We start from the raw sequence: 26,039 nt of genomic DNA on the forward strand, positions 1-26,039 counted from the left end.
TGACATCTATCATCGAAGATTAGATTTAATTTCCAAAAAAAAAATTATCATCTATTTTACATTTTTTCCACTAAAAATAAAATTAAAAAAATTTATCACAAATGTTTCATGGATCATTTCAATGTTCATGATGATTGATGAAGCCATTCTTTTTTTTAAGATTATTATTGTTAGTCGTTGTTATTGTTGTAATATCGTTTTTTTTGCCATTCCCATTCATTTGTTGATATTCCTTATGATTGTCTTGATTTTTTGATTCAGATTTCAATATTAATGGCACAATTAACCAGGCAAAAATAGCTACTAAATGACCAGACCAATAGATGGATTGATAAACACGAATTGATTGATGAAGACTAAGTATAACAAATGGGAAGGCAAAATAAGCAATCATTATACGTGTGATTAACCATGTTAAACAATGGTAACCATTCAAAAAGTGTTTGGAATGAACAAAACGATATCGAATACATTTTCGCATCGTTTTTGATATAGCCATAAATAGACCGGCAGTAGCAAATGTAAGATAATAACCGGGATAGAATCCATGCCAAAATGCTGATAACGCAAAGGTAGCCATTGCACTGTAACGTTTAGGCACACGAATATGGACGGCAGCACGAAGCCATCTAACAGTCGATATATTCCATGCTGCAATTGCATCATGTTGTGATAAGGACATTTCGAAATCATATATACGAATATTTGTTGCTAAATCATATATTGGTTGATTATCTGTACCAGTTAATGTGGTGAATCCTAAACCCGAAGCATTACAAACAGATTCGGCCATTTTCCATGCAAAATAATATTTAATTCGGGCACCGGTTGTCACCAGATAGATAATTAAAATTTTATAGACAAAATTTGCTTGCAAAAATTTCTCATCTATAGTTATTGAATTAAAAAAAAAATAAAATAATTAAAATGAAATAATCGGATATATCAGACAAAAATAAATAAATCAAACCTTGTAAAAAGGAAATGGGAAAAAGTGGAACAAATTTCATTGTGAGTATTGCACAAATTGAACACGTTAACAATGATTTCCAAATAGTTTTCTATATCATTTAACATGAAACAAAAAAAAAAAAAAAATACACAAACAAACAAAAACCGATAGGTTAATTATTTTTGTTTGCATGAGGAAATCAATATAATAATATACACATACGGCAACTGGTGGGAAATGATGAAGGCCATATTTTTTGATTGTATTTCCATCCAAATAATCATGATAATCATTATAAAAAATCATTGGACCACAAAGTATTGTTTGAAAATCAAATACATATGAACAATATTGTAGTAATGATGGTTTTTGTCGTATTGAATATTTTTTCCGTTCATGATTTATGATCTGATTTGTTGTTGTATCAATTAGCCAACCATCATGTAATGAAAAAGCAATTAATGTAATTTTTTGTACCAAAATCATTATCGGTCTAAGTTGAATGAGAAAAAAAAATTTTTTAAATCAAATCAATAACGAATATGAATAAAACTTACGCTGAAATGTCCATTTGATATGTACCGGCAAAATCACCAAATACAAGACGATGTGTATGGATGGCGGATAAATAAATCATGGCCAAAAAAAATGTCATTAAATGTATCCATTTGTAATCAAATATGTACAATAATAAGTAACTGGTTAAACTTAACAAAATAAGATGAAATATTTGGCTATGTGAAAATGAAATGAATTTTAATCAAAAAAAACATAAAAAACATAATCAATTATTATCAATTGACTTACTTTCCAAAACAAAACCATGAAAATATTAAACCAGGTACAATGGTAAAAAAATGGATAAAATTTTTCGTTATAATCGATTGTTTTTGATGAATATGATTAATAAGAATTTGACGAAATATGAATGCATATGTGAATGATAATAATTGTGAACAAATAAAATTGGCCTAAATTTTAATCAAATTTCGATTGATGAAAAATAATTCTTTTTTCATTCATTCATTATACACTATTCTTACTTGGTCCTGAGGTATAATATCGAAAAATGTAATCATTTTTGTCTATTTTTTTCGTTGTTGTTGTTTAATCACAAATTTTTTTTTTTCGTTAGATATGTTTCATTATGAAATGAAGACTATTTCCATAAACTTATAAGATCAACAATTTTATCAACAGCGATGGTGTGTGTGTTGACGATGTTGATTGTTTTGTTGATAATAAAATGATGATGATGACGACGGTGATGATGATGATGATGAAATATAGAAAAAATATTGCATTGACAGTCATTCAAATAAAATATAATCATCAGTTTGATTTATTTATGTCCGTTATATTGATTTCGATGGTGATGATTATTATGAGAATTGAAAATTAGAAACAGTATACAAATGCTTACTGCAGTACAGTGCTTATTTTTTTTTCCTTTGTTCTGAGCAAAAAAAAAAGGGTTTTTGTGTTGATTTTCGAAAGAAATGAATGGGGAAAAAAGACAAGAAAAATAATTTCCTTTTTTTTCACTATAGAAATAAAAAAGAAAAAGAAAAAATGAAATTGAATGTACAAAATGATGCAAACAAAAAAAAATTCAGCAATCAATATATATGCACATATATGTTGTCTATTTAAATATATTGGCATCTAATATGTTAATCGGTTATTGATTATCGTTCGATTTTACAGATTATATTATTAGTATATATATGATAGTTAAACATGGGAAAAATCTGTGTATACAATTTGCCATGACTAAACGATTTTGTTGATAATAATGATGATATATTATTGTGACAGTTGAATTTTTTTTTAACAATAATCAACAAACAAAAATGCAATGATCATCATAAATAAATTGGTGGCAGTAGCAGATATTTTGTGGCAGTAGCATTTTATTCATTGATATAATATCGATTGTCGGTTGAATGGTTGCTTCTTTCAAGTTATTTGATGATTTTTTTTTTCGCTTTCAGTATATCGTCTTCGAACATGATGATCGATCGTTTGGATGGCAACACACATAAATTCCAAATGTAAATAGGCTAAAAATAACAAACTAATATGTATGTATGAGCAAAATTAATTGATTGATTTTTTTTGCGTATTAAATTTTCAAAAAATTCCAGGTTTTTTGAATCCATGTTTTTTTCAACAGATTGAAATAGCTTGTTGAATGTAAATATATTTAGCCACCACATGAATTCAAGCTATTCAAGCTTGAATGGTTATATACAGTAATACCCCGCTTAACGCTGCCCAGTTTAGCGCTGATTCGATATAACGCTGTACAATTACCCTACATTACATTACATTGTTACATTGTATATGAAGGGTAAAAATGCATTATGTAAAAATAGCCCCGCTTAGCGCTGCTTCAGAATTTTTGTAATGTAACCCCCGCGTTAAGCGGGGTATTACTGTAAATATAAATACAGCCACAACAACAACAATAGGTAGAAGACATTCATAGAAGATGTAATAATGGAATTTAATTTTTTAAATTCTGTTTTTTTTTATCGCTCTTTTAGATCCAAAAATGACAAATTTGACCTTAGATTTTAATTGAATGAAATGAAAAACAAAAAACGGCCCTTTTAATTATACAATGTGAATTATTTTTTCTTCTTCACACTGATCATGTGACGCAATACGAATTTTTTTTAAAGCAACAACAACAAAAACTAAAATAGCACATTTATGGCCATAAAAAACTAGATTACAGCGATAAATATCAATTTTGGCTGAAAATACTGAATAAATTATATTCATTTGATTTGATTTGATTTGATTTGTTGATGAAAAATGAAAAATTATGATCCATTTGTATCATCCATCTATGGGCAACTCTTTTTTTTTAATTTTTTTTTTTTAATTTTGCCTCATTTTTTCGATTCCATTATGAATGAACAAGAACATATTGAACGACATAGTTTGATGATGTTGATGATGATAAAATTTTTTCCATTCATTCATTCATTCATTTTGGTTTAATTTATTCATTCATTACAGAGTAATGACAGGTAAACGAGGAAAAAAAAGAAGAAGAAGCTAAGGACAAGGACCAATGAAGAAAAAAAAAGAAAGAAACGATTAATGAATGAACAAAATGTCAATGTCAATTGAAATTGTGTTTGACAATATGTATGGCCTTCAACTTTTTTTTTTTTTTTTTTTTTTGATTAAAAGTTCCAGAAAATTTTTGTTTCTTTTTCATTGATACAATGTTTTTAATTTGTATATTTGAATCTGAATGAATGATTCTAAAAATAACCAATTTTTGTAAAATCAATCATTTTATTGATTAAAATGACAATCATTCATCGATGAATAATATTGTATAATAGAATGTTTTCAATGAAATCATCAAATTTCATTTGATTATTAGATATCATCATAAAAAATATAATTATTATATCCGACTTGTGTCGGTGTGTCGGCGTGTCGGTGTGTTAGTAATAAAATCGTCAACAAAACAAGGCCTTATGAAATCTGAAATGAAACTTGTCTAAATGAAAATAAATAGTGAACAGAGAAACAGAGAAACGATTAGCAATTTTATCCATTGTTCCATTGTTGAAACAAACACTATATATATGTTTAATATACATAGCAGAGGTCGCCACTTGTCATTGATAAAAACGTCGTTTCAATTGGATCGAACATTGAACATCTAAATGAACAAAAAAAAAAAAAAAAATAAGGTCATAATAATTGTATATATATTTTTCATTTAAAATTGACAGAATAATGATGAAAATAAAGTTATCTTTTCTTTTTTTTTTTTTTTGCTTCATTCGTTAAATTAAGATCCAATTTCGTTTCTTTTCGTTTGCTTGTAGTTTTCAAATTGTTTTTTTTTTTGCTTGCTTGTTTGTTTGTTTGTTCTGATTTATCCACATCGCCACACAAAACAATTTCTAACGTATGCATATATATGTGTGTTCCAATCATAATGCGTTCATTGATCTTTTACGAAATGTTGATGGAACACATTTTTTTTTTTTTGGAATGGAAATAAAACAACAAAAATACTTTACCACTTCCAAAAACAGTGGCCATTTTAATTTTTTGTGAGAGAAAATGAAATGGATAGAAAAAAAATTATTATTATTACAAAGTTCCAATATATGGCCAAGGTTTCAAGATCATTGAAACATTCATAATTTTTTTTTTTTTTTGATCCATATCGTTTGTTTGTTTGTTTTTTTTGCTGGTTTTTTATCATTTTTTTTTTATTTGATGGAAAAATTTTTCCATCTGGTTCAAAGTTTATTATTATTGGTAGCCACAAACAAATAAAAATTTGTTTGCAATGAAAAAAAAAATGAAGAAAATTTTTTCCAAGTGGTTTCAAAGTGGACATTATCATTCATTGACCGATTCGACAAAGAAACCTTTTCACATGATCAAATAGATAGGGTCAAAGACCATAATAATATATAAATTGCCATTATTTAAAAAAAAAAAAATGTCCAATCAAATGTTGTTGTTGTTGTTGTTGTTGTTGTTGCTATGACAAAATAAACCCCTATGCCTTTGATAAATTGGTCTGTACACATTGGACAACTTACAATTTGAAATGGATGGATATTATTTCTAGAATAATAATATGGATTGATAAAATCTTTGATTCACATCAAAAAAAAAAAAAAAAAAAAAAAAAATTCATTTTTCTGAAAAATTTTTCAAACATTTAGTACATTCATGTTATTTATCAGATAACTGACAAAAAAAAAATTCCCGAAAAAAGCAATACATGTATACATCTGCCAATCTAATATATCAATATTAAATAGAACTCTCTTACAACAACAACAACAACAATGAAAATGCAATGCTGCCATTTACATCATTTTTAGGGTCATCCATACTATTTTCTATAGAAAAAAAAATTCATGTATCGAAATCAATGAAAATAAAGAGACGATAATATTTGGCCATGAGCAAGAAAAAAAGTGAAAGAAAGAAAAATATAAAGAGAGAATGAGAGAGAAAGCTCGTTAATGAGATATATTTAATGCCATTGAACATCGAATTCGATCATCACAATCGATCTGGACGAGAACAGTTCGTGTATCGTGGTTCATAGACGACATCTTTTTCTTTTATCAATTTTTTGATTTGTGTTTAAAATCATCTTTACCCGTGATTATTGGTTCTATATTCTGTTGATTTTTTTTTTTGTTTTATATTCTGTTTCATCAATAATCGAAATAAATAATGGCTACATCAGATTTTGAATCACAACTACGACAATTGGTTGCACAATCTAAACCATATGTTGGTAAAGAAATTGCTGAATTAGAAAGTAATGTCATTCAAGGTTGGCTACAAGAAGAACAGAAAAAAGTGAATAAATTGTATCAACAAATTGATCGTATTTGTCGTTTACATGGTTCATCATTGCCAGCAAAATTATTCAATGAATCACGTGATACAGTGGAAAAATTGGAAGAATATATTTTCAAACTTAAAGATGCACTTTATGATTTGAAATTTGTTGGTGGTTGTCAACGTTAAATATTCCATTGGATGGCTTCAATTGGACCGAACAAATGACCTTGTACCCCCCTTTTTGGATTATTGGATTATCTCGATACACCAACACACCCACACACATACACAAATGAAAAATATGTCTATGAAATTTAAAATGAATTTTTAAGAAAAAATTTTTTTTTTTTTTTTTTAAACAATAGAATAGACAAATCTTGTACACACACACACACTCGCAGTTAATGGGTTAGCCTAATTCACGAAGGTCAATATCATATATGATCAAATGATACATTGTAAATCTTTTTTTTAACAAAAAAAAAATGAATAAAATTTGTACAAAAAAAAATTGCTTAAATTTTTTTTTCAGGATTGCCGTTTTTTTGTGAAATTACAACAATTAAAGATTTCGAAATTTCAATTTGAAATGTGTTGTTTACAGCAGTTTTTTTTTCGTTCTAAAATTACACATATGTAATGAATAATATTAATTTGAATTTAATTCAATCAATCAGATGTGATTGCAACTTTTGAATAAAATTGTGAAAATTATTCATGAATATAATATAATGGTTGTTGAAGATGTTGGACTTGTTGAATATTTAAATCTCAGATTTGCAATAATTACCAACAAGCCAACATGATTCAAACAAAATGAACTATGGATCATCCATATCAGTTCCAGATGATGGTCAGAAAACTAGTTTTAAAATATAAGATAAAAATTCATTTGATCAAATGTTGATTGCTAATTTTATCGTAGAAAACTGGTTCTAAAAAAAAAATAAAAAAAATAAAAATGAAAAATTCAATTTAGATATGACAATATTTTCACTTTCATTGGATATTGGATTTATTAAAGTTTAAACTGGTTACTGTCATCTTGTTCAAGTGTCCGAAGAGATTTCCAGTTTCTTTTTGCAAATCAAAATATTTGGTATTTGTAAAAAATTTTTCTGTAAAGTATTTAAACACGTTGAAAATGGATGAATTTGGATTCACAAATTCTAGTTTTAAATAAATAACGTGTGTTTGTATGTTGTTTTTTGTTTTTTTTTTGTTTTTCAACTTTGTTTCAACATTTGAAACACAATTTCATCATCATCAGAGTAATCATGTCTCTGTCTTTGATCAATATTGAATCTGAACTTCGACAATTAATGTCTAAATCACAGCCATATATGGCCAAAGAAATTATCGCACAACATAGTACAACAATGCGTGGCTGGATCCAAGATGAACAACAAATTGTTAATAAATTGTATCAACAAATGGAACGCATCATACGTTTACATGGTACAATGTTACCAGCAAAATTATTCAATGATTCTCGTGAATGTTTGGAACAATTGGAAGACTATATTTTTCGTCTCAAAGATGCAATGTTTCATTTGAGCCGTATTGCTGGCCGTTAATCAAATGAATCGATCGATCATATAGACAAAACAATCCATATTCATAGATTCCATTTGTTGCTGATATCACCGAAATTTGTTGCTGATATCCTACTCTTGTCACTTGTTTACTTGTACACACACACACACACACAGTGAATTTTTCTCATCCATTTTTGACACAAAAGTTTACGAATTTAATCAAATCAAAATTTGTTTTTATTTGTGTATAATTAAAAATCAATTATCCATAAATTTTAAAATGAAATAAAAAAAAATCATATTTTACAATTTCAAGGATTTTTTTCATTTTTTGTTTCTAGTTTGATGATTTGTGAAACATTTTTTTTTAAACTATAGTTAAAATCAAAACACAAGCAGATTTAATAATGACTGAGTCGCTTTCTGATTTGTATATTGATGGGAATAGAAGAGAAAAAAAACTTGTTTGTTATCGATTTAACAAAACCTGATGCCATTTTTTTTTGACTTGTTGCCGTGGTTGTTGTCGTTGCCAGGAAAAGTCATCATGATTTTATGACTCATTTTTTCGCAGGGCAATATACGGAAATAACCAAAACTTATACTTAATGTTTTAAGAGACAAACATAATCAGATCCGGAAATCAAACCACATCACTACAACATTTTATTTATCGATTGATAGATAATTTTCAACAGGTTTTTATGTTAATGTTATCATTAAAATAAATTGTCGATAAAATTATCCTGAATGATGAGCGAATGAATTTTGCGTCAAATTTATTTTTCCCATTATGGATGAAAAATTTTTAAAATTAAATATAATAAAATACATGTGTTTTATTGAACATTTAGAAATTCAAATATTCGTGAAGTGTAGTGTGAGTTTTGTGGTGAAGAATAATTTATGCTTTTTGACAGGCAACAGGTACCTGAAGTGTTAAAGCTAATTCGGCTGGTTTTTTGCCAAAAATTTCCAACACACGATATTGTGATTGTTCAACAAGTCGTTGTGCTGATACCGATTGTGTAGGAAGACAATGGAATTGCAATAATTGTGGTCGCATTTCAGTTGGACGAGATTTGCCTTCAATACAGGCAAGAACTGGCTGCATTGAGAAACAATATCGATCACCATGTCTGATTGCAATTGTTCGATAACGTTGAATTTCATCTTTAATTGATTTAGTTTCACTTTCTGTAGCGGCATTTTTTTGTTGTTGATGTTGTCGTGCTAAGGCTTGTTCTAAAAGTTTTTGCTGTGCACGGGCCATTTCTTCCTGTTGTGATCGTCGTTCAATCTGGCTCATTCGATTTGTTTTCTGTTGAGCTTTGTATTCACCAATCATTCGGGCAAGTGATCGATAACCTGGCGATACGTATTTGTTGATTGTGGCTTCTTTTTTGGCACAAATTTTTACACCTTTAGTTCTTGGTGAGCGCTGACAATGTTGACCAGCCATACCATAACTATTGATGAAATCCTCGCTATTCTGATATTGACAGGTATCAGGTCCGGTAAATTCGTTATCGGATTCATGATTATTATCACCACAGATACCACAGGTTTCACCTTTGTATTGTTGACCAACTTTAACTTCAATATTTTTACCATCATATACAACGCTAAAATCATGTTGTTGGTGTTCCAAAACGACCATTGGTGATGATGTTGGCGAGCTAGTTTCACGAACATAGATGGTCATTTTTTTATCCGACATAACTAAAGCTTTAGAAACAGTCAATTCTTTCACTTCGCCATCAACACGGATTTGTGCCGAATTTTCACTGGTCGGTGGTGTCAATACAATTTCTTTACCATCAACATAAATAGTGGCTTCTTTCGTTTTTGCTTCGGTATCCAATTGTCGAGCTAAGATTGAGAATCGTTCGGATGATGAACAATCTTTTGCTAATAAATATTGACATGTTGAATCGGGCAATTCAATGCTAACATTATCGAATGTACGGATGTAATCTTCCATCATTGAACAACGGCCAGTACTTTCGTATGCGGTCAACAAGTTTTTGTACACTTGTACTGTTGAATACAAAGCAGAAACCTAATGAGATGATTAAAAATGAATATATTTTGTTCAATTAAATAATCAAACAACTTACCGGTCGGAAATATGGAGTGTAGACTTTTTCGAAACATACATTCTGTTTGTGTGTCTTAAAATCAACATTGACCATTGGAGCGTTGGCAAATCTGGTCGAATATTGAACGGTAACTTTCATTTTACCAGCTTCATTTTCGACCATTTGATTTTCATCTAAATGGCTATAATAGGCAACTTTAGCTGCTGTAGCTAGTTTGTTGGTCAAATTGAAAACTTCATCCGGAATATCATCATATTCAATGTCAAGTGTTAATTGTTTGAAATATGAATCTTCAACCAATGCACGTTGGCAAGCAGAGCTTGCGGTTTTACCATCAGCACGATCAATCTGACATTGTTGATAGAACCAATCTTTTTGTGCTGGTCCACGAGTTTCTTGTGTGCTTTCGAGATCACGTTCCGAAATCACTTTCTCTTCACCGGTTTCCATATGACCAGATATTTGTACACGGCTGCCAGTTTGACAATCATGACCAAAATTAAGTTGAGCTTTGATTGATGCTTTCATTTCTTGATTAGCAATTGGTTCATAATAGAATTCACTTGGTTGTTTTGGGAATGCAACATATGAATCGAAGCAAACATTCTTTTGTGATTCTTTGGTTTCCGATTCGGTTTCCAATGATTTGGCAACAGCACGAACATTAGTCCAATAGTTTTTCAAATCATAGGTATGAGCCAATAAAAATTTTGCGGCAAAACTGGTAGCCTTTGCGCTTTGTGTTTGAGCTTTAACTTCAACACAATGAGCTTCAATATCGGTTTTATCCGAAACTGAATATTCAGAACCGGATGCTACTTTGTTCCATTTTTGTATCATATTTTTGATTGATTGTTTCATTTCTTTTGATGTTGACCATTTACCAATCTTTTCGTTTTGATTCCTTTTATTCCACAACATTTGTTGACGATTACGAGCAAAGTATTCTTGATTGTCATTTTCTTGTTGATATTCATCGTTGTCATAGTTTTCTTCAGATTCCAAACGTTCAGCAAGGTTCAATTTTTTGTATCGGATAGCCATTTCCAAACCAGTTACCGGGTTTTGTTCATCAGCATCCAACATTAAATGAACAGAACATGGTGTCATTTCATCGTTGTTCCATAATTCAATCAATCCGGCTAAATAACCGTATTTTTCAGCTGTTTCCGATTTATACCATGGTTGACTGAAACGATTAGCACTTTCGGTTGTAACTTTAACATTCAATCCAATACCTAATTCTTGTTTGCCATATTGTTTTTCATATTTGAATGGAATAGGCTGAGTACGAATAGTAGTACTAGTTTCTGATAACCATTCACGTTCGGGGGATCCGGCAATTTTAGCTTTGTTGATAAAAGTTTTAGCTTCAGTTTGATGATGATATATTTCTTGTGGTACTTTTGGTGTAATCGACCAGCTAAGTTGTTTGGTTGGATGCCAATAACTGACACTCAAATCCACTGGAACGGCAACACGTGATTCTCTTGAAATATGGGCACCAATAGCTTCGGTGTTGATTGGTGTAAGAGCAAAGATAAAATAATAGCTACTATGATGAATTGATGGTTCAATTTGAGCGGTAAAGTTGACACCTTGTGGGAACGAGGATGAACCAGATGATGTTGATGATTCTGATGATGATCGATCTTGTTCTTGTTCAGATTGTTGTCGGTTAACAAATTCAACTTTAGCTTCATTGATTTTCACTGAAACGATGGTTGGGTATCGTTGTGTGACAACGATGGGCAAACCGATTTCCGATGAAACAACCTTGTACAATTGTTTGGGCAAAACTAATTTGATGTAATGATATTGCTGACCTTTAGACAATTGGCCAATAATATCTTTGATAGAATCTTCAGCTGAATCCAATAATTGTTGAACATATTGACGATCAAATGCATAATAGCTGGTTTGTTCGAATAGTTTGAAAAAGACGGTTGCTTTCGGTTCTTCTTCTGTTCGTACAGTGAGATCTAATTTTTCTTTCAATGCTTGCAATGTTTCCTGGGCAGATCCAGCTTTTCGTTTCAACAAACGACGATCTTTACCATAAGAGCTGAATGATTGAAGAACATCGTTGATGATTCCATTCGATGATGTCAAACGTTCAATGATGCTGTCCAAACCTTTAACATTGTAGCCTACTTCAATTGGAATTTCTTGTGTTGGCCCATCAGTTTCACGAACGGCAAGATAACCGGATCGTGGAATTTTCGAAACATTACTGGAAACCCATTCGGCCATAATGTTCATACCGTATTGTTTGCTTTCATCGTAATAACTTTCACCGACCATTTTAGAATAATACATTCCGTATTCATCTTTTGGGGCAAATCCCAAAGCAAATCGTACATCTTCAGCTAATTGTCTGGTTGATGGTTCAGTAAAGTTAGCAATTGTTTCCAATGAAGAGATAACAAATGATTTCACTTGACGATTGGTTTCATGATGCATTTCAGTACTGATTCGTTCCAAAACATATTTACCCGGATTACAACCAAGCAATACAGTGAAGGCAGCAATACGTACTTCATATGGTTCATTTTTGTTCTGGAATATTGGCAACATCAATGCTCGAACTTGTGGTGTATTAGCCGGTGCAATATGGGTCAAAGCATAGATGCAAACTTGACGGATAAAGTTACGTTCTTGACTGATTTCGTTATCATTTTCAACTGGATATCCAGGCATTTCTTCATTCAAAATTTCATCTCGAACGTATGGAGCAAGAATGGCCAATGCTTCGGCAGTTCCAGTATGGGCCAATGTTTCAATCAATGTAACTTTTTGATGGAAAGTAGTGCATGTTTTCAAGGCTTTAGCCAATACTTGCATCACTTGTGAAACTTCATTTTGTTCCAACAAATCGTGGCGGAAATGTTGATGCCATGGAGCCGATCGTCGAACACGGATAGTGTTTCTTTTCAATTCAGCCTGTGCATGTTGTTGTCGTCGAATTGATTGTTCATCATGGATGTCACCTTTGATTTGTTGTCGTTTGATGGTAGCTTGATTAATCAATTTACCCAAAGCAATACCAGTCGATGAGGCTAAATGTCGTTGTTGTTGAACTTTTTCACTGAGAAACATGTTCAAATATTCTTCAACAACTTTAGCATCGACTAAGAATAAGTTTTGTGGAACAGATTCAATCATTTCTTTGACTTCAGTGGTTGTAACACGATCTTGTTCGTATAATTTTTTGATAAACAAAGCAGCGTCGGTGGTACCAGCGTAGCAGAGTAAATCCAAAAATAATTTTCTATTCATTCGTTCGTGTGCAGTAGCACGATGTGATCGACCTTGTTTGGCTACTGTTTCGAATAATTCTTCGAAATGTTCAGCATCCAAAACGGCCATAGCGTTAGCTAATTGTACAACTTTTTGCATTGTGTTTTTCGATGGTTCATTCAATGTGGCTTCGATATCAGATGAAACTGATGCCAATAAACCTGGAATGAGTTCTTTCAATTCTTGTTTATCAACTTGTCCAAACAAATGATAGTATGGGATGTCCAATTGAGTTTCAGTTTCTGGAATTCGGTATGACAATTCTTGATGCAACTGAAAAGGAATAGAGAGAATGTATTTTATTAGAAATTCAAATGTGAATTTTAGAATATATATGGAATAAAATTTCTTACCAAAATGCTTCGAATTTGTCGAATGGCACCCAATTTAGCAGTTGAAACGATATCCATCAAGGTAGCATTCTGCTCCGAGATGATTACCAATTGTTTACCTTTGGTTTCATAAACAGTTTTACCTTGACCATAGACTGAATCAATTCGTGTTGTTTGTTTGGAAGATGAAATGTTATATTTAACATAATTATATAGGTTGACGGCTGAACCATCTTGGCTAGTTTGATCTTGGTGTTGTTGACAGCCACCAAGTTGATGTTCTTCACTCAATGATGGATAATAACCATTGATCAATGGATAGGATTTACCTTCATGACAAATGACGGGTGCACCACGATAATCAGTGTTTGTACTTTCCAAACTTGGTCGTGTCAAACAATTATTATAGTTTCGCGTTTTAGTTACGTTGAATACTTGGATCGATTCTTCTTCATCTTGTTCGCCATTGGCTGTGGTCCATTTATCTTTAGCTGAGATGACCTGATATACGGTTTCACAGACACCATTAGTACCATCTTCATATACTGGATAGACGACTAATCGTTCATCGTTTAAATGTTGTTGCTGAATACCAAAAACATTGTTAACTTTTTGAACCAATTGTTGTCCAGTCACAACACGTTTGGGAACCAAATTGATATTGAACAAACTAAGAATGGATTTCTTAATATTAATCGACCATTCCTGTTCATTACCGTCGGCTTCAAAAGCTTTAATCTGACCATTATCCCAATAGAATCGGATTGGTCTCGAAAGTTGTTCTTCATATTCTTTTTGTGGTTGATGATCAACAACAACATGACCGAAAAGTTTTTCCGATACAGGACCATTGTGTTTGCCAATACGAATGTTTGTCATCTATTAATGTAATCAATTTAGTTCATTCATTTCGTTCATAGCTAATATAATATTTATCATTTATTACCTGCATGGCAATATGTGAACCTTGTTGTTCAGCTTGAAGTACAATATCGGATTTGATTTCCATTAAGGCTGCATCCGAATCGAATTGTGCGATACCGGAGATCAAACGACCACTATAAGAATAAATATAACTTTGTCCAGGTGCCAATCGGATCGGTGAAATGGAACTCCATACTGTAAGTAATATGTTGTCAATTAAATGTTGAACAATTATCATTTAAAAATTTCACAATACCTGCCGATACCAAAAGGCCTGAAGTAAACAGGAGACCCAATAAGGTCTTCATTGTTGTTGTTGTTGTTGTTGTCGTAATAGATTTAAGAATCAAAACTGATTTGGATAATTATTTACTACACTTGAAATGTTGATCAGTTTTGTCTTTGTTTGAAACAAACTAGCATTGAATGAAAATTCAATCGCTAACAAAGTTCTGATGATGATGATTGAATATTTATAGTTTTTCTATGAATCGTCAATTCATGTTGGCCCCGAAAACATCATTTAATCTATCATTTTTTTTACTAATAAACATAAAATAGCAATCATTTTGCTTTACTGGCAAATTTGACAATTGCACCAATATAAGCTAATGACAAAAAAAGAAAAAAAAATTAATTTTTCAGCAAAAAAATGAATAAATCTGCAATTGATCCAAATTCAATTCTCAATCAAATCGATAAAAAGATAACCATACTCAAAGAGAGTTTATGGGAAATCGATTAATTCATCATCATCATCATCATTAGTTTAATTCATCGTTTTTATTCAATGTAATCGATACATATCAATCATCAATTGGTATAAAGCTCAATGCTGATATCAATGAAAATAATGACAGTGTCATCAAATTTAATTGATGATGATCTTTGTGTATCATCGAATGTTTGAATGGATTATTTTTTTTTTCTTCATTTCAGGCTGTCAATTATCAAATGTTCGTTTGCTTACCTAAGCTCCCTGTGTGAATTTCGCTTACGAATTTTTTTTTTTAGTTTCCATAGCACTTGAATGATGATCTGATATTTGATTTTTTTTAGTCAAGAAAAGACCAAATAATTTTAGTGAATGAAAATTTAAATACGTCATAAAGTACATATGTACTATAAATTATAACATGAAAAATGATGATCATATGGTGGTCATTTAGAAAAGGAATAAATTTTTAATTTTTTAAAGTGCCCGTGCACAATAGTTGTGTATATTAGGGACAAAAAAAAAGAAAGAAATTTCAAAAAGATTTGATAGGATATTCAAGATATTAAAAAAAAAGAAAATGTTAAATAAATCAAACTATATATGAATGGTCCATGGTCCATTATGAATTAATTACGGCTACAAATACAATGATGATGATGATGATGATGAATTTGTGAATTTTCAGTCATTTAAGATTACAAATGTGATGATGATGATGTATTTCGAATTAGAAATAAAAAAATAAAAAAAAGAGAATTCTGAACATTTTTTTTTTGCTGTACATAAAATGAATGTGTGTGTGAATGATGAAGTATTTATAAATGTTAATTATTTCCATTGTCTTTTCACCTGTCGATGTCTAGTTGTATGGCCATATATTTTTCGATTTCTGGCCAATTCTTGTGATAAAATCGCTACACATTGATCACGAATACGAGCAAGTTCTTCTTCAGTACAAAGATAATTAACTTTTGGATTTTGAAGATGATGTGATAATGAAGCTATAATCTATTGATTGGTTGATTAGAATGGTAAAAAAAATTCAATTAAAAACACTTACTTTTTCCAAATAGTTTATATAAATCGAACCAATCCGTGTAAATTGTTGAAATAGATCTACAATTTGTTGTTCTTTTTCATCATTATCGGATAAAATTTTTATACACAATTGACTCAAACCATTCGCTATGGATGATATGAAACATTCATCACGTATCATTGTTGTTTCAATTTCATATGGTACCAGACAATGAGCTCGTTGTGGATTATTTCTTATTGACTATTGTGTGGTAATGAGAGAAAAACAAAATTATTATTATCATCAACAAAATTAATACAGACAACAGCAAAAAAAAATTCACATACATCTTTACTGTATTTAGGAGAACTAGCCCAAAAACATTTGATCGTACTGGCTAGTATGGAATTTAATTCAGGTGTAAAATAACAATAAGATGAATCATGACGATGATGATAATCATAAGGAATATTATTAGCAATAAATTTTGAACCAATCGAACGTTCAGAGTGTGGCTGATATCTAGTGAATGATTTCGATGATAAGGTTTGTCCAATCGGTTGAACAAGAAATGGTGTAATAATGAAACCGACAAATGTTCGTTCATTTTCTTCAAGTGGTTGTTGTTGTTGTTCATCCTTCGAAAGATTGTCATTAATTTTTTCCTGTTTATTATTTATCGATTTATTTTTTTCTTCATTAATGTAACGTTCCAAAAATATTCCTTGATAACATTTCTGTGTTTGTATATCCAATATGGATGGTTTAGTAGAAAATTTAGGATGTGAATGATACCATCCAACCATTTTTAAATTCTGTTTTTCTATAACTTCAATTGAATTAACATATGAAACGGAATCCAGCTCACATTGATTAAAACGATCTTCAATAGATGAACCAGGCACTGTAGTTAATACATATAATGTTTTCGTTACACGACAATAATAGCCACCAAGACAACCGATTACTTCATTATGAGAACAATGTGCATGTAAATCCATCAATAATAATGCTTCTAATTTAATTTTAACAACCACTGGTGATTGAATGGAATCATCAAAATGATGACATTCAACCAATGTAAGTGGATCACGTACTTTTTTAGTTGGATCAAAATATGTCAGAATATTGGTTTGATCTTGATATGAAGATATTTTTTTCTGATTATTACTATTATTAGTTTCATTTGCAGATGATGATGTTATGGCAGAGGCGTTGGATATAGTAGAACCATTCATTTTACTTAATTTTTTATTCTTATTCTTATTCGAATTTCGTTGTCGTCGTCGTTTTGATTTTAATTGTTTACCATTTTTAATGTTTTTAGATTTGACAATTGTTTTATTATTTTTAACTACAATTTTTCCATTCGTTTTATTGGATAAAGCCGGTTTTGATTTCTGTTTATGTTTAGGAATATTGTTCGATAAAGTTGACATGAAACCATTCAATTTTGAAATTGTCATTCGAATTTTGTTCCGATGATTGTTGTTGTTGATGATTATTGTTGAGATCATTTGTTTTGATAATATTAACATTATTATCAACGATGGCAGCTATTTTTCCCATTCTTAGAATGTGATTTTTTTTTCTCAAAATTAACTTTTATAATATTTTGATGATTGATGAAACAATAAACAAAGAATAATAAATTGGTTAACTATAAATTTAAATGAATTTGATCAAAATTGAAACGATCTATATTGGAAAATGATTGTTTTCGATAATGGTCTTTTAAAATGTCCATAATAATCACGAAGAAAATAAGGTGAAGATAATAAACAAAAAAAAAAAATAAAAACAAACCCAGAATGATAAAATGAATCTGGGTTGGCTAATAAAACAATGTGTTAGTGTGTGTGTGTGTGTGTGTGTGTGTCTGAGAGACAGTGAGTTTTAGCGCAATACAAAAATTACCCTTCATAGACAATGTTATGATGAAATTTTTTTATTTTCAAAATTTTCACAATGTTTCATATAAAAAAACATGGGTTTTTATTATTATTATCATTATTAATACAACAATGAAAGTCAAATGAATTATACAACAAAATAGTAAAATGAGATATATAAATTCAAAATGATGAAGGAAAAAAAATGAACACATGAATAAAATTTATCCACTCAAAGATAAATGGTTGAATACTCTGGAACTTTGGCATTATTGGCTTCATCTTGTAATTGTTCTGATGTCGGTGGTGTATGAATCGTATCGAATAAACATGGATATTTATCCGGATGTTTAATAACCTCTTTATACGATGGTGGCATTGGTTGGCGGAAAATATTTTCCTGAACATTAAATATTGATCCACTGTTTTGTGTCCCGTGATTCATTGTTGTTGGATTTAGATGTAATTGTACCAATTTCATTCGCAATAAATGACAATAAACAAATGATACCATTATTATGGCAATATTTATGGCAAAATAACCGGTAAATAATATTAATTGTGATGTTTTTGTCATGACAACAATTAAATGTCCAAGATTAGTGACAGCAAAACAACTGATAAAGCAATGATTTTCAAATAATGCCACAATTAAACCGGCCAATGAAAATGAAAGGCCAAAATATGTAATGAGATTAAAGATGAACATATCATCCTATGTATCATATGATTAAAACAGAGAGAGAGAGAGAGAGAGAAAGAGAAAAACAGCAATTATTAAAATAACCAATGAAATGAACAAACAAACAAACCTTAAGATTAGATGATGATGATGATAATCTTTTAAGATTATCCTTGATGGTTATATAGATGAATACGACCAACAATTGTAACAACGATAATATGATTAATGAAATTTTTGCACGTTTCAATTTATTATCCATCAGCATTATTGAACGACCATTATTTGTAACATAACTGGTCATTGTTATTGTTACAAGAAACAAATGAAAAAAAAATAAAGAAAATTTTCAATCAGTAAAAAAATATGATGAGATAGATCACAAGAAAAAAAATAGAAATCAAAATATATGGTAACAACAACGAAAAAAAGAAGACAGGAAGATCAAATCCGCAAGAGAAAAAAAAACCAAAACAAATGACAATGGATTGATGATGACACGATGACAAATAATATATAAGTATATATAAATAAATTTTATATAATAAGCTTTCATTCGATGATAATAATCTTGAAATACAATTTTTTTTTTATATTTTAGCTTTTACCTTTTTTTTCTAGTTATGATAATCATCTAAAAATCATTTGATTTTCTGTTTTATATCTGGTTCCGTAAATGTATTGCGTTCGATGTTTGTCAATAAGAGTTGCAAAATACACACAACGACACACACACATACATCATACAATTTTCATAAAAAAATCAACCATTTGTTAGTGTAGTTAAAAGGCAGTTAACAACAATAACTTTTAGAGAAAATTGCATACATTTCAATGTCATTGTCATTCTCATCATCATCATCATCATTATTATTATTATTATACGTTCGATTGTAGGTGCGAGGTATAATGTGATATTTTAATAATAACAACAACATAAAAAAAAACAAAAGGACGATACATGACGTTGCATGAGAGAAGAGAGTGTGACTGGTGTATTCATCATAATTTTTTGCTACTTTAAATTGTCAAAGACAAATAAAGAGAATGGGGGGGGTGATGATAGAAATAAATGAAGGGAAATAATGTAAATCCCATCAAGGATTGAGTGAAAATTTTTTTTTCTTGATTAATCAATTTTTTTGATTTCAAAAAAATCCACAATCAAAAAATCATTGAAACGATTTATATTGGCCAACATGTTTTAAAGTAGATTTATTTATTTTTCACTTATTATCAGTCATGATGGTTGAATAAACTTTGTGGATTTTTGATCTTTAATTCAGCTTTTGATCACAATAACAAAGGATTGAGGTTACGTAATTCTTGGTTTATACACACACACAGATGGTTTTATGGTTTACGTTCTATATGAATATGAATTTCGTCCTCGTTGTATTATTTTGTGTTTTGCACGCATGCATCAATGTGAGTTTTGTTTACAACTTTATTTTGCAAAAAAATCTAGAAATTTCTTTTTTTTTATCGATTGATTGATTGATTTTCATACTGACATCTTGGATAAGACCACTTAACAAATGATAATGGAATCCAACACAACAACAGCAAAAAAAAGCCACGATTTGATTGGTATGAAACTGATCAATTAATTGTCATCGGTGTCATGATCAAACAGATTGATAAATCAAAAGTTCATGTTGAATTTCAACCACGACGTATAATTTTCACTTATGAACATCAGACGGAGAATGATAATGAAAAAATTCATTACGAACTTATTCTCGATTTGAATGGTGAAATTATACCATCGGAATCCAATTGGAAAGTAACATCTGTAAAAGCCGAAATTAAGCTACGTAAAGTGGCCAATTATCGTTGGCAAAAACTTGAGGTTGTGTGATCATGGATTTTTGTATAGCCAGAGTTTTTAATTATTTTTTCTTTACACAGGCTGTTCCATGCAATCAACCGAAAACATGTATACCGATGAATTCATTGTCAAAAGTTACTAATACGGATTCAGGAGGATCATCATCAAACGATAATGTCAAAACAAAAGGAATGATGCGTAATTGGGATGAACTAGTCAAACAAGTCGAAAAAGACGATGAACAAGAAGAAAATGGTGTTGAAGACTTATTTCGTCGTATATATTCTTCTGGTGATGAAAATTTACGTCGAGCCATGAATAAATCGTTTGTTGAATCAAACGGTACGGTTTTAAGTACTAATTGGAATGATGTAGGAAAAAGTACAGTGGAAATGAAACCACCGGATAATTGTGAATATCGTAAATGGAATGAATGAAAATTCCAAAAAAATTATATCCATCCATCAAATTTTTAAAAAAAAATCGAAGCAAATGAGATGTAAATATGCCAAATAGAAAAAAAAACACATTTTTTAAAATGTTATTTTCGATCGAATATCAATGATCGATGATGATGATTGTTAATATTTATTTCGATTCTTGTGAATTAAAAACATCGGGAAATAATTCCTTATATTTATTATTCTTAGCAATATGATAAACTTCTTTAATGGTTGTTTCCGCTGCACCGGTTACCTCTGATATTCTACGAATTGTTTGTGTCATTTTTCCGGTACAACATTTACAATCATTACTATTGTTGTTATTTTCTGTCGAAACGGTGGTTCTTGTTTTCGCCATTGTTTGATTCTGTTCTATACTTGTTCCGGTCACTATAATTGCAAACAAAATGGCCAATGATGCAATTGTGCTTGGATTACGACCGGATAAAATTGATTCAATATTCGGTATAAATTCTTTTGCACATTTTTCAATCCTATTCGAAAGACCTAAATGTGCTACAAAACGTGGAATATAATCAATAACCGATGCCTGTAAAATTGTTTGGCCAATTTCTCTCGATATAATTTTATAACATTTAGCTATTTCACGTTTAGTTGCTTTAGAAACGGCACAGATTTCTTTAAATGTTCGTGGTACATTCTGATTCCTGTATGCAACATATAAACATGCCGATGCTAATGGCATATGTATGTTACAGGATTTAAATATATTCAAATTAGTTTTCATTTGTTTGAATAACATTTGTGCACTTTCAATCACCGGACGTGTTGTCTGTAGTTTTTCAGCCATTTCGGCAATATCTTTAAAACCGACAATTATAGCACGTTGATTATTGTTTAAATATTTTTTATTATAATATGGCCTTGTTGGATCACGACGTATATAAGGATTTTCTATGAATTGTCCATCAGTGGATTGATCATCATTCAAATCATTTTTAGTATTTTGTTGATGTGATGTACAACTAGGACGATTCGATATAAATGTTGATAAATTCATCGATTCATATAGTTCACTATCTAATGATCCAACACGTGATTTATTCACTTGATCATTGGAAAATTTTCGCCATTCAGCACCAACATCGATAATACGATCACCAATAACAAGACCACAACCAGAACATATCATATCACCAGCATGATAATCTTCAATCAATGGTGTTTGTTCGGGACAATATTCACATTTTATCAATTGTTTACTACAATGACCACCATTATTATTATTGCTTGTCATTTTTCTTTTCCTGTATTACGAACGAAAACAAAAAAAAAAACAAAAAAAAACAAACTATTCCCACTATACCAATTGAATTTCCTATTTCTATCGATTCGGTTATTTACATTTCAATCGAATCGAATATTCGAATGTCAAATTCTAATTTATTATTGTTTTTGTTGTTGTTGTAATTGAGTTTTTTGTTTTGTTTTGTTTTGGTCAAGAATTTTTCTTTTGTTTTGTTCACATATTTTGTCTTTTTTTTATGTGCAAATTCATTAAATTAACTGTCTCTCTCTCTGTGTGTGCGTGTAATATGATCTGATCTGAAGCAACAAAATAAAGTATAGACAAACATTTGGTCCAAATGTGGAATGATGGTCATCATATGGAATCAAGTAGGTGCGATTCAAAGTTTTTTTTTCACTTTGCATAGTTTTATGAGTTATCCCTCTTGATGTACAACGATATTCTCATGTTTTAGACAGATTTAGATTATATGCAAAGTTCCGATTATCTCATTGTGGATGATATGCATGTTTTTTTTTGCAAAAAAATAAATAAATAAACACCATTTTGGTAGACTGCTTGACGACGCTATATCTTCAACCATTTTTTTTTTTGGTTCAACTGTAACAAGTTTAAATTTTTGTTTGTTTGTTTGTTTGTTTGTTCATCAAATGTATCTCACGAATACAAAAAAAAATTGTTGAAATCAAAGCAATTTATTGTTATTTCAAAACATTCATTCATTCATTTTATATTCACTCGATGGTTCTATGGGCTAGCAAAACATTTCATTTTGGGTCCATTTGCTTCCATGACCTTTTATGAATGTTTAAGATAGTTGAAAAAAACCGAAAAACAACGAATAAAGAGTATATACCATGTGTAATTTTGTAAGCCAAATGGTTAATGACTTTCATTTCTCATTCTATCTATATGAAAATTTACTTGATTTTTATTTTCTGGTAATGATGATGGTAGATCTTTAATATCTCACCACCACCACCACCATCATCATACAGTGGTAATATCATAGTTTTTTTTATACTCAAATTGAAACAATTTTCTTTGAATAAGATCCGGCCATTTTTTCTTCTGTGTGTGTGTGTGTGTGTGTATTATTATGTTGAATTCAAACAGTATGGTGATCATGATCATCATCAGTATTGTCATTATCATATCAGATTACCATGAAGAGAAAATATCTTACATATTGTATGTGTGTCAGGTCAAAGGTGATGTTATGAACTTATTTTTCAATTTTGGTAGACTGCATGGCGACATTTGGTATGGATTTTTTTTGGTTTAGTTTGCTGTTTTGTTGACTTCATTTCCTTTTTTTTTGGAGGGGATGATGAGATGAAATTCTCATTTTTCAACAAATGAGAAAATTCATCTTATTTGTTTGTTGATCGTTTTTTATCCAAAAAGAATTTGTTCTCTCTTATTTAAATGGTCAATTTGTGGTCATCATTTAGCCATTCGTCATTTGGGATTGAAGAATAGAATGGAAAATTCCAATGTACCAGAATTAAATGCAAAATGATTGTTGTTGTCCAATAGAGTCATTTCTTTTTTTCCTGCACATTAAGATTCTGGAATTTTTTTTTCTTTTTATTGATGATGATGATGATGATGATGATATTTATGGCCATTTTGTTGGCTATAAACATGTTATATGGTTCTGTTTTGCAATTGAAAATGATGATAAATTTCATAATAATAATATATGCTTGCTGCTATAAATCAAATTGTTTAAAATTCAATAATTCAAATTGATTGAATGAATTCTTCGCTAGAAGAATGGATGTATTGTCAATGAATCATTTCATTTCCATTCGATTACTGATGGTGAATTTTCACATTATCGAGAAAGAGAGAGAGAGAACTCAATTAGATCTTTATTAGATCGAAATCAGCTTAAGAGCGGTTTTTTCTTCTTTATATTTACACTGATTGAATAATAATAAAATTTATTTGTATACATTTTACCACTTATGTTTACACACATTCAGGTGTGCATGTATGTCGGTCATTCTGAATATGACTGAATTATTTTCATTTTTTTTTCATTTTGACCACTGTATCTATAATAATACAATGGACAACATGAGTAACAAGTACCTGTTGTTACCGAAAATCTGAATTTTTTCTCTTTGTAATTTTTTTTTTATTTTCATTATAAAACCAAGTGCCAACTGTCCATTCAACCATGTGTATATGTGTGTGGGTTTCTGTGATAAGTGAACACATACACGGTTTGAATTGTTGAATTTTGATTCTTTTTTCGGTATATATTTTTTTTCTCAATATTTTGACCATAAGAAAAAAAAGTGGAAGGCTGAAAAAAATTATTCAAGTGGGTTCATTATTGTGTTATGAAGAAAATAGCCGCAATTATAAAATAAATGGTTGAAATCCATGACCGGAATGGCAAAAAAAAAACAACAACAACAACAAATCATTACATGATCTGTACACCTGAACAAGTAACAATTTTCCATTTAGTTTTTTTTAAATATAAATTTCTTATGTTGATTGTAAGACAACATAACATTTGATCATTCGTTTATTTTTATTTTTTGATGAATAATTGAAACGAAAAAGACGAGGGGAGGGGATGAACAATGAAAAAAAAAAATCATCTGAATATCATTTAATTATGACTACTTACCAAATTTCATCGATATATAATTTGAATGAGAAATTAATATCATGCAAAAACAAAACTAAATAGTCAAATATCAGGTCACATTATTATCACATCAAAACATGCACACACACACACACATACACAAACATAAAGATAATTGTAAAATAATAATATTTCTTTGTTTTGAAAAATCAATGATTCTAAATATTCATTCAATCGATCAATCAATTATAAATATATTTAGCTTTTTTTACACACAAATTTTTGTTGTGATTTCTTTTTGTGTGTGTGTGTGTGTGTGTGTGTGTGTGTATGTTTGTATTGCATTCGTCGTACGTGTTTGTAATCAAAGAGGAATTTTATTGATCAATAGAAGAAGAAGAAAATGATATCTAAGTTTGCAATAAGATTATTATTATACACACACACACACACAAACAAATATTTGGCATCATTTTTGGTTATCCAAAGCCCCTTAATCATGATCATACGAATCAGTTATTTGATATATCAATTCAATCAATCAATCCATCAATCGATCAGCAGCAGCAAAAACGTAGAATTAGCTAAATTAGCATTTAATTAATCATTGAATAAATAACAACATTTCAAATGACACAAACACACACACACAGACAAGAAAAAAAAATATCATTTGATTTGCATCAAATTTTCAAATCAACGGTTTTCTTTCACTATTTGGTAGATAAATTTTTTTTTCTCTGATGCATTTTATCATTATTATCATCATCATACGGTGAATCTAATGATGATGATGATATTGTCCAGACTTTGTTGTTGTTGTTGTTGTTACAAAAAAAAAAATTTCCGTTTTGTGTCCTCATTCTGTTGTCATTGTTGTTGTTGTTGTTGTTTGTATTATTCATCAAAAAAAAAAAAATCATGGTTGTTATTGGTAATTGGATCGTTTTGTTTTTCACTTTTTATCCATCATGGTTTTTCATAATCATTGTGTGTTTAGTTGAATTAGTATGAAATTCATGGCAAAAGATAAAAAAAAAATTTGATCCATCAATTTTTTTCATTTATTTA

The 26,039-nt window shown here is 29.9% G+C and overlaps 8 protein-coding genes across 11 annotated transcripts; 3 read left to right on the top strand and 5 right to left on the bottom strand.

Moving 5' to 3' along the window:
• Window positions 1-4: 4 nt before the first annotated feature.
• oys (lysophospholipid acyltransferase 6) lies at window positions 5-3,156 on the bottom strand. The gene is made up of 7 exons (XM_075733458.1): window positions 2,714-3,156; window positions 1,996-2,496; window positions 1,760-1,923; window positions 1,510-1,686; window positions 1,175-1,445; window positions 971-1,061; window positions 5-888 (listed from the first exon to the last, which is right to left on the bottom strand). The coding sequence occupies exons 2-7, from the start codon at window positions 2,029-2,031 to the stop codon at window positions 119-121; spliced, it is 1,509 nt and encodes a 502-aa protein (XP_075589573.1). The 5' UTR covers window positions 2,032-2,496; window positions 2,714-3,156; the 3' UTR covers window positions 5-118.
• Window positions 3,157-5,980: 2,824 nt separating this feature from the next.
• On the top strand, window positions 5,981-6,976 carry LOC124496064 (uncharacterized). The gene has a single exon (XM_047059527.2). The coding sequence runs from the start codon at window positions 6,194-6,196 to the stop codon at window positions 6,491-6,493; it is 300 nt and encodes a 99-aa protein (XP_046915483.1). The 5' UTR covers window positions 5,981-6,193; the 3' UTR covers window positions 6,494-6,976.
• A 498-nt stretch (window positions 6,977-7,474) lies between these two features.
• Window positions 7,475-8,160, top strand: LOC124496065 (uncharacterized). Its single transcript, XM_047059528.2, has one exon. The coding sequence runs from the start codon at window positions 7,585-7,587 to the stop codon at window positions 7,882-7,884; it is 300 nt and encodes a 99-aa protein (XP_046915484.1). The 5' UTR covers window positions 7,475-7,584; the 3' UTR covers window positions 7,885-8,160.
• A 439-nt stretch (window positions 8,161-8,599) lies between these two features.
• On the bottom strand, window positions 8,600-15,111 carry LOC124496062 (vitellogenin-5). Its single transcript, XM_047059524.2, has 5 exons — window positions 14,760-15,111; window positions 14,526-14,698; window positions 13,601-14,458; window positions 9,966-13,520; window positions 8,600-9,907 (listed from the first exon to the last, which is right to left on the bottom strand). The coding sequence occupies exons 1-5, from the start codon at window positions 14,809-14,811 to the stop codon at window positions 8,750-8,752; spliced, it is 5,796 nt and encodes a 1,931-aa protein (XP_046915480.1). The 5' UTR covers window positions 14,812-15,111; the 3' UTR covers window positions 8,600-8,749.
• A 556-nt stretch (window positions 15,112-15,667) lies between these two features.
• Window positions 15,668-18,102, bottom strand: LOC124496063 (uncharacterized). The gene is made up of 3 exons (XM_047059525.2): window positions 16,587-18,102; window positions 16,282-16,500; window positions 15,668-16,229 (listed from the first exon to the last, which is right to left on the bottom strand). Exons 1-3 carry the CDS (start codon window positions 17,775-17,777, stop codon window positions 16,050-16,052), a joined length of 1,590 nt encoding a protein of 529 aa, XP_046915481.2. The 5' UTR covers window positions 17,778-18,102; the 3' UTR covers window positions 15,668-16,049.
• Window positions 18,103-18,210: 108 nt separating this feature from the next.
• LOC124495513 (uncharacterized) lies at window positions 18,211-25,309 on the bottom strand. 4 transcript variants are annotated; one of them, XM_075733463.1, is made up of 3 exons: window positions 25,008-25,309; window positions 18,944-19,109; window positions 18,211-18,846 (listed from the first exon to the last, which is right to left on the bottom strand). In XM_075733463.1, the coding sequence occupies exons 2-3, from the start codon at window positions 19,079-19,081 to the stop codon at window positions 18,364-18,366; spliced, it is 621 nt and encodes a 206-aa protein (XP_075589578.1). In that variant the 5' UTR covers window positions 19,082-19,109; window positions 25,008-25,309; the 3' UTR covers window positions 18,211-18,363. The 4 variants fall into 4 exon arrangements, with proteins under 4 accessions (XP_075589578.1, XP_046914861.1, XP_075589577.1 ...); XM_047058905.2 differs by lacking the exon at window positions 25,008-25,309 and adding an exon at window positions 19,422-20,182; XM_075733462.1 differs by lacking the exon at window positions 25,008-25,309 and adding an exon at window positions 19,642-19,879.
• Sgt1 (suppressor of G2 allele of skp1) lies at window positions 20,100-21,293 on the top strand. The gene is made up of 3 exons (XM_047058907.2): window positions 20,100-20,241; window positions 20,340-20,665; window positions 20,725-21,293. The coding sequence occupies exons 1-3, from the start codon at window positions 20,169-20,171 to the stop codon at window positions 21,079-21,081; spliced, it is 756 nt and encodes a 251-aa protein (XP_046914863.2). The 5' UTR covers window positions 20,100-20,168; the 3' UTR covers window positions 21,082-21,293.
• Window positions 21,233-22,350, bottom strand: LOC124495512 (transcription initiation factor IIB). Its single transcript, XM_047058904.2, has one exon. The coding sequence runs from the start codon at window positions 22,343-22,345 to the stop codon at window positions 21,233-21,235; it is 1,113 nt and encodes a 370-aa protein (XP_046914860.1). The 5' UTR covers window positions 22,346-22,350.
• Window positions 25,310-26,039: the final 730 nt, after the last annotated feature.

Source organism: Dermatophagoides farinae, chromosome 8 (assembly GCF_024713945.1).
Source record: "Dermatophagoides farinae isolate YC_2012a chromosome 8, ASM2471394v1, whole genome shotgun sequence".
NCBI lineage: Eukaryota > Metazoa > Arthropoda > Arachnida > Sarcoptiformes > Pyroglyphidae > Dermatophagoides > Dermatophagoides farinae.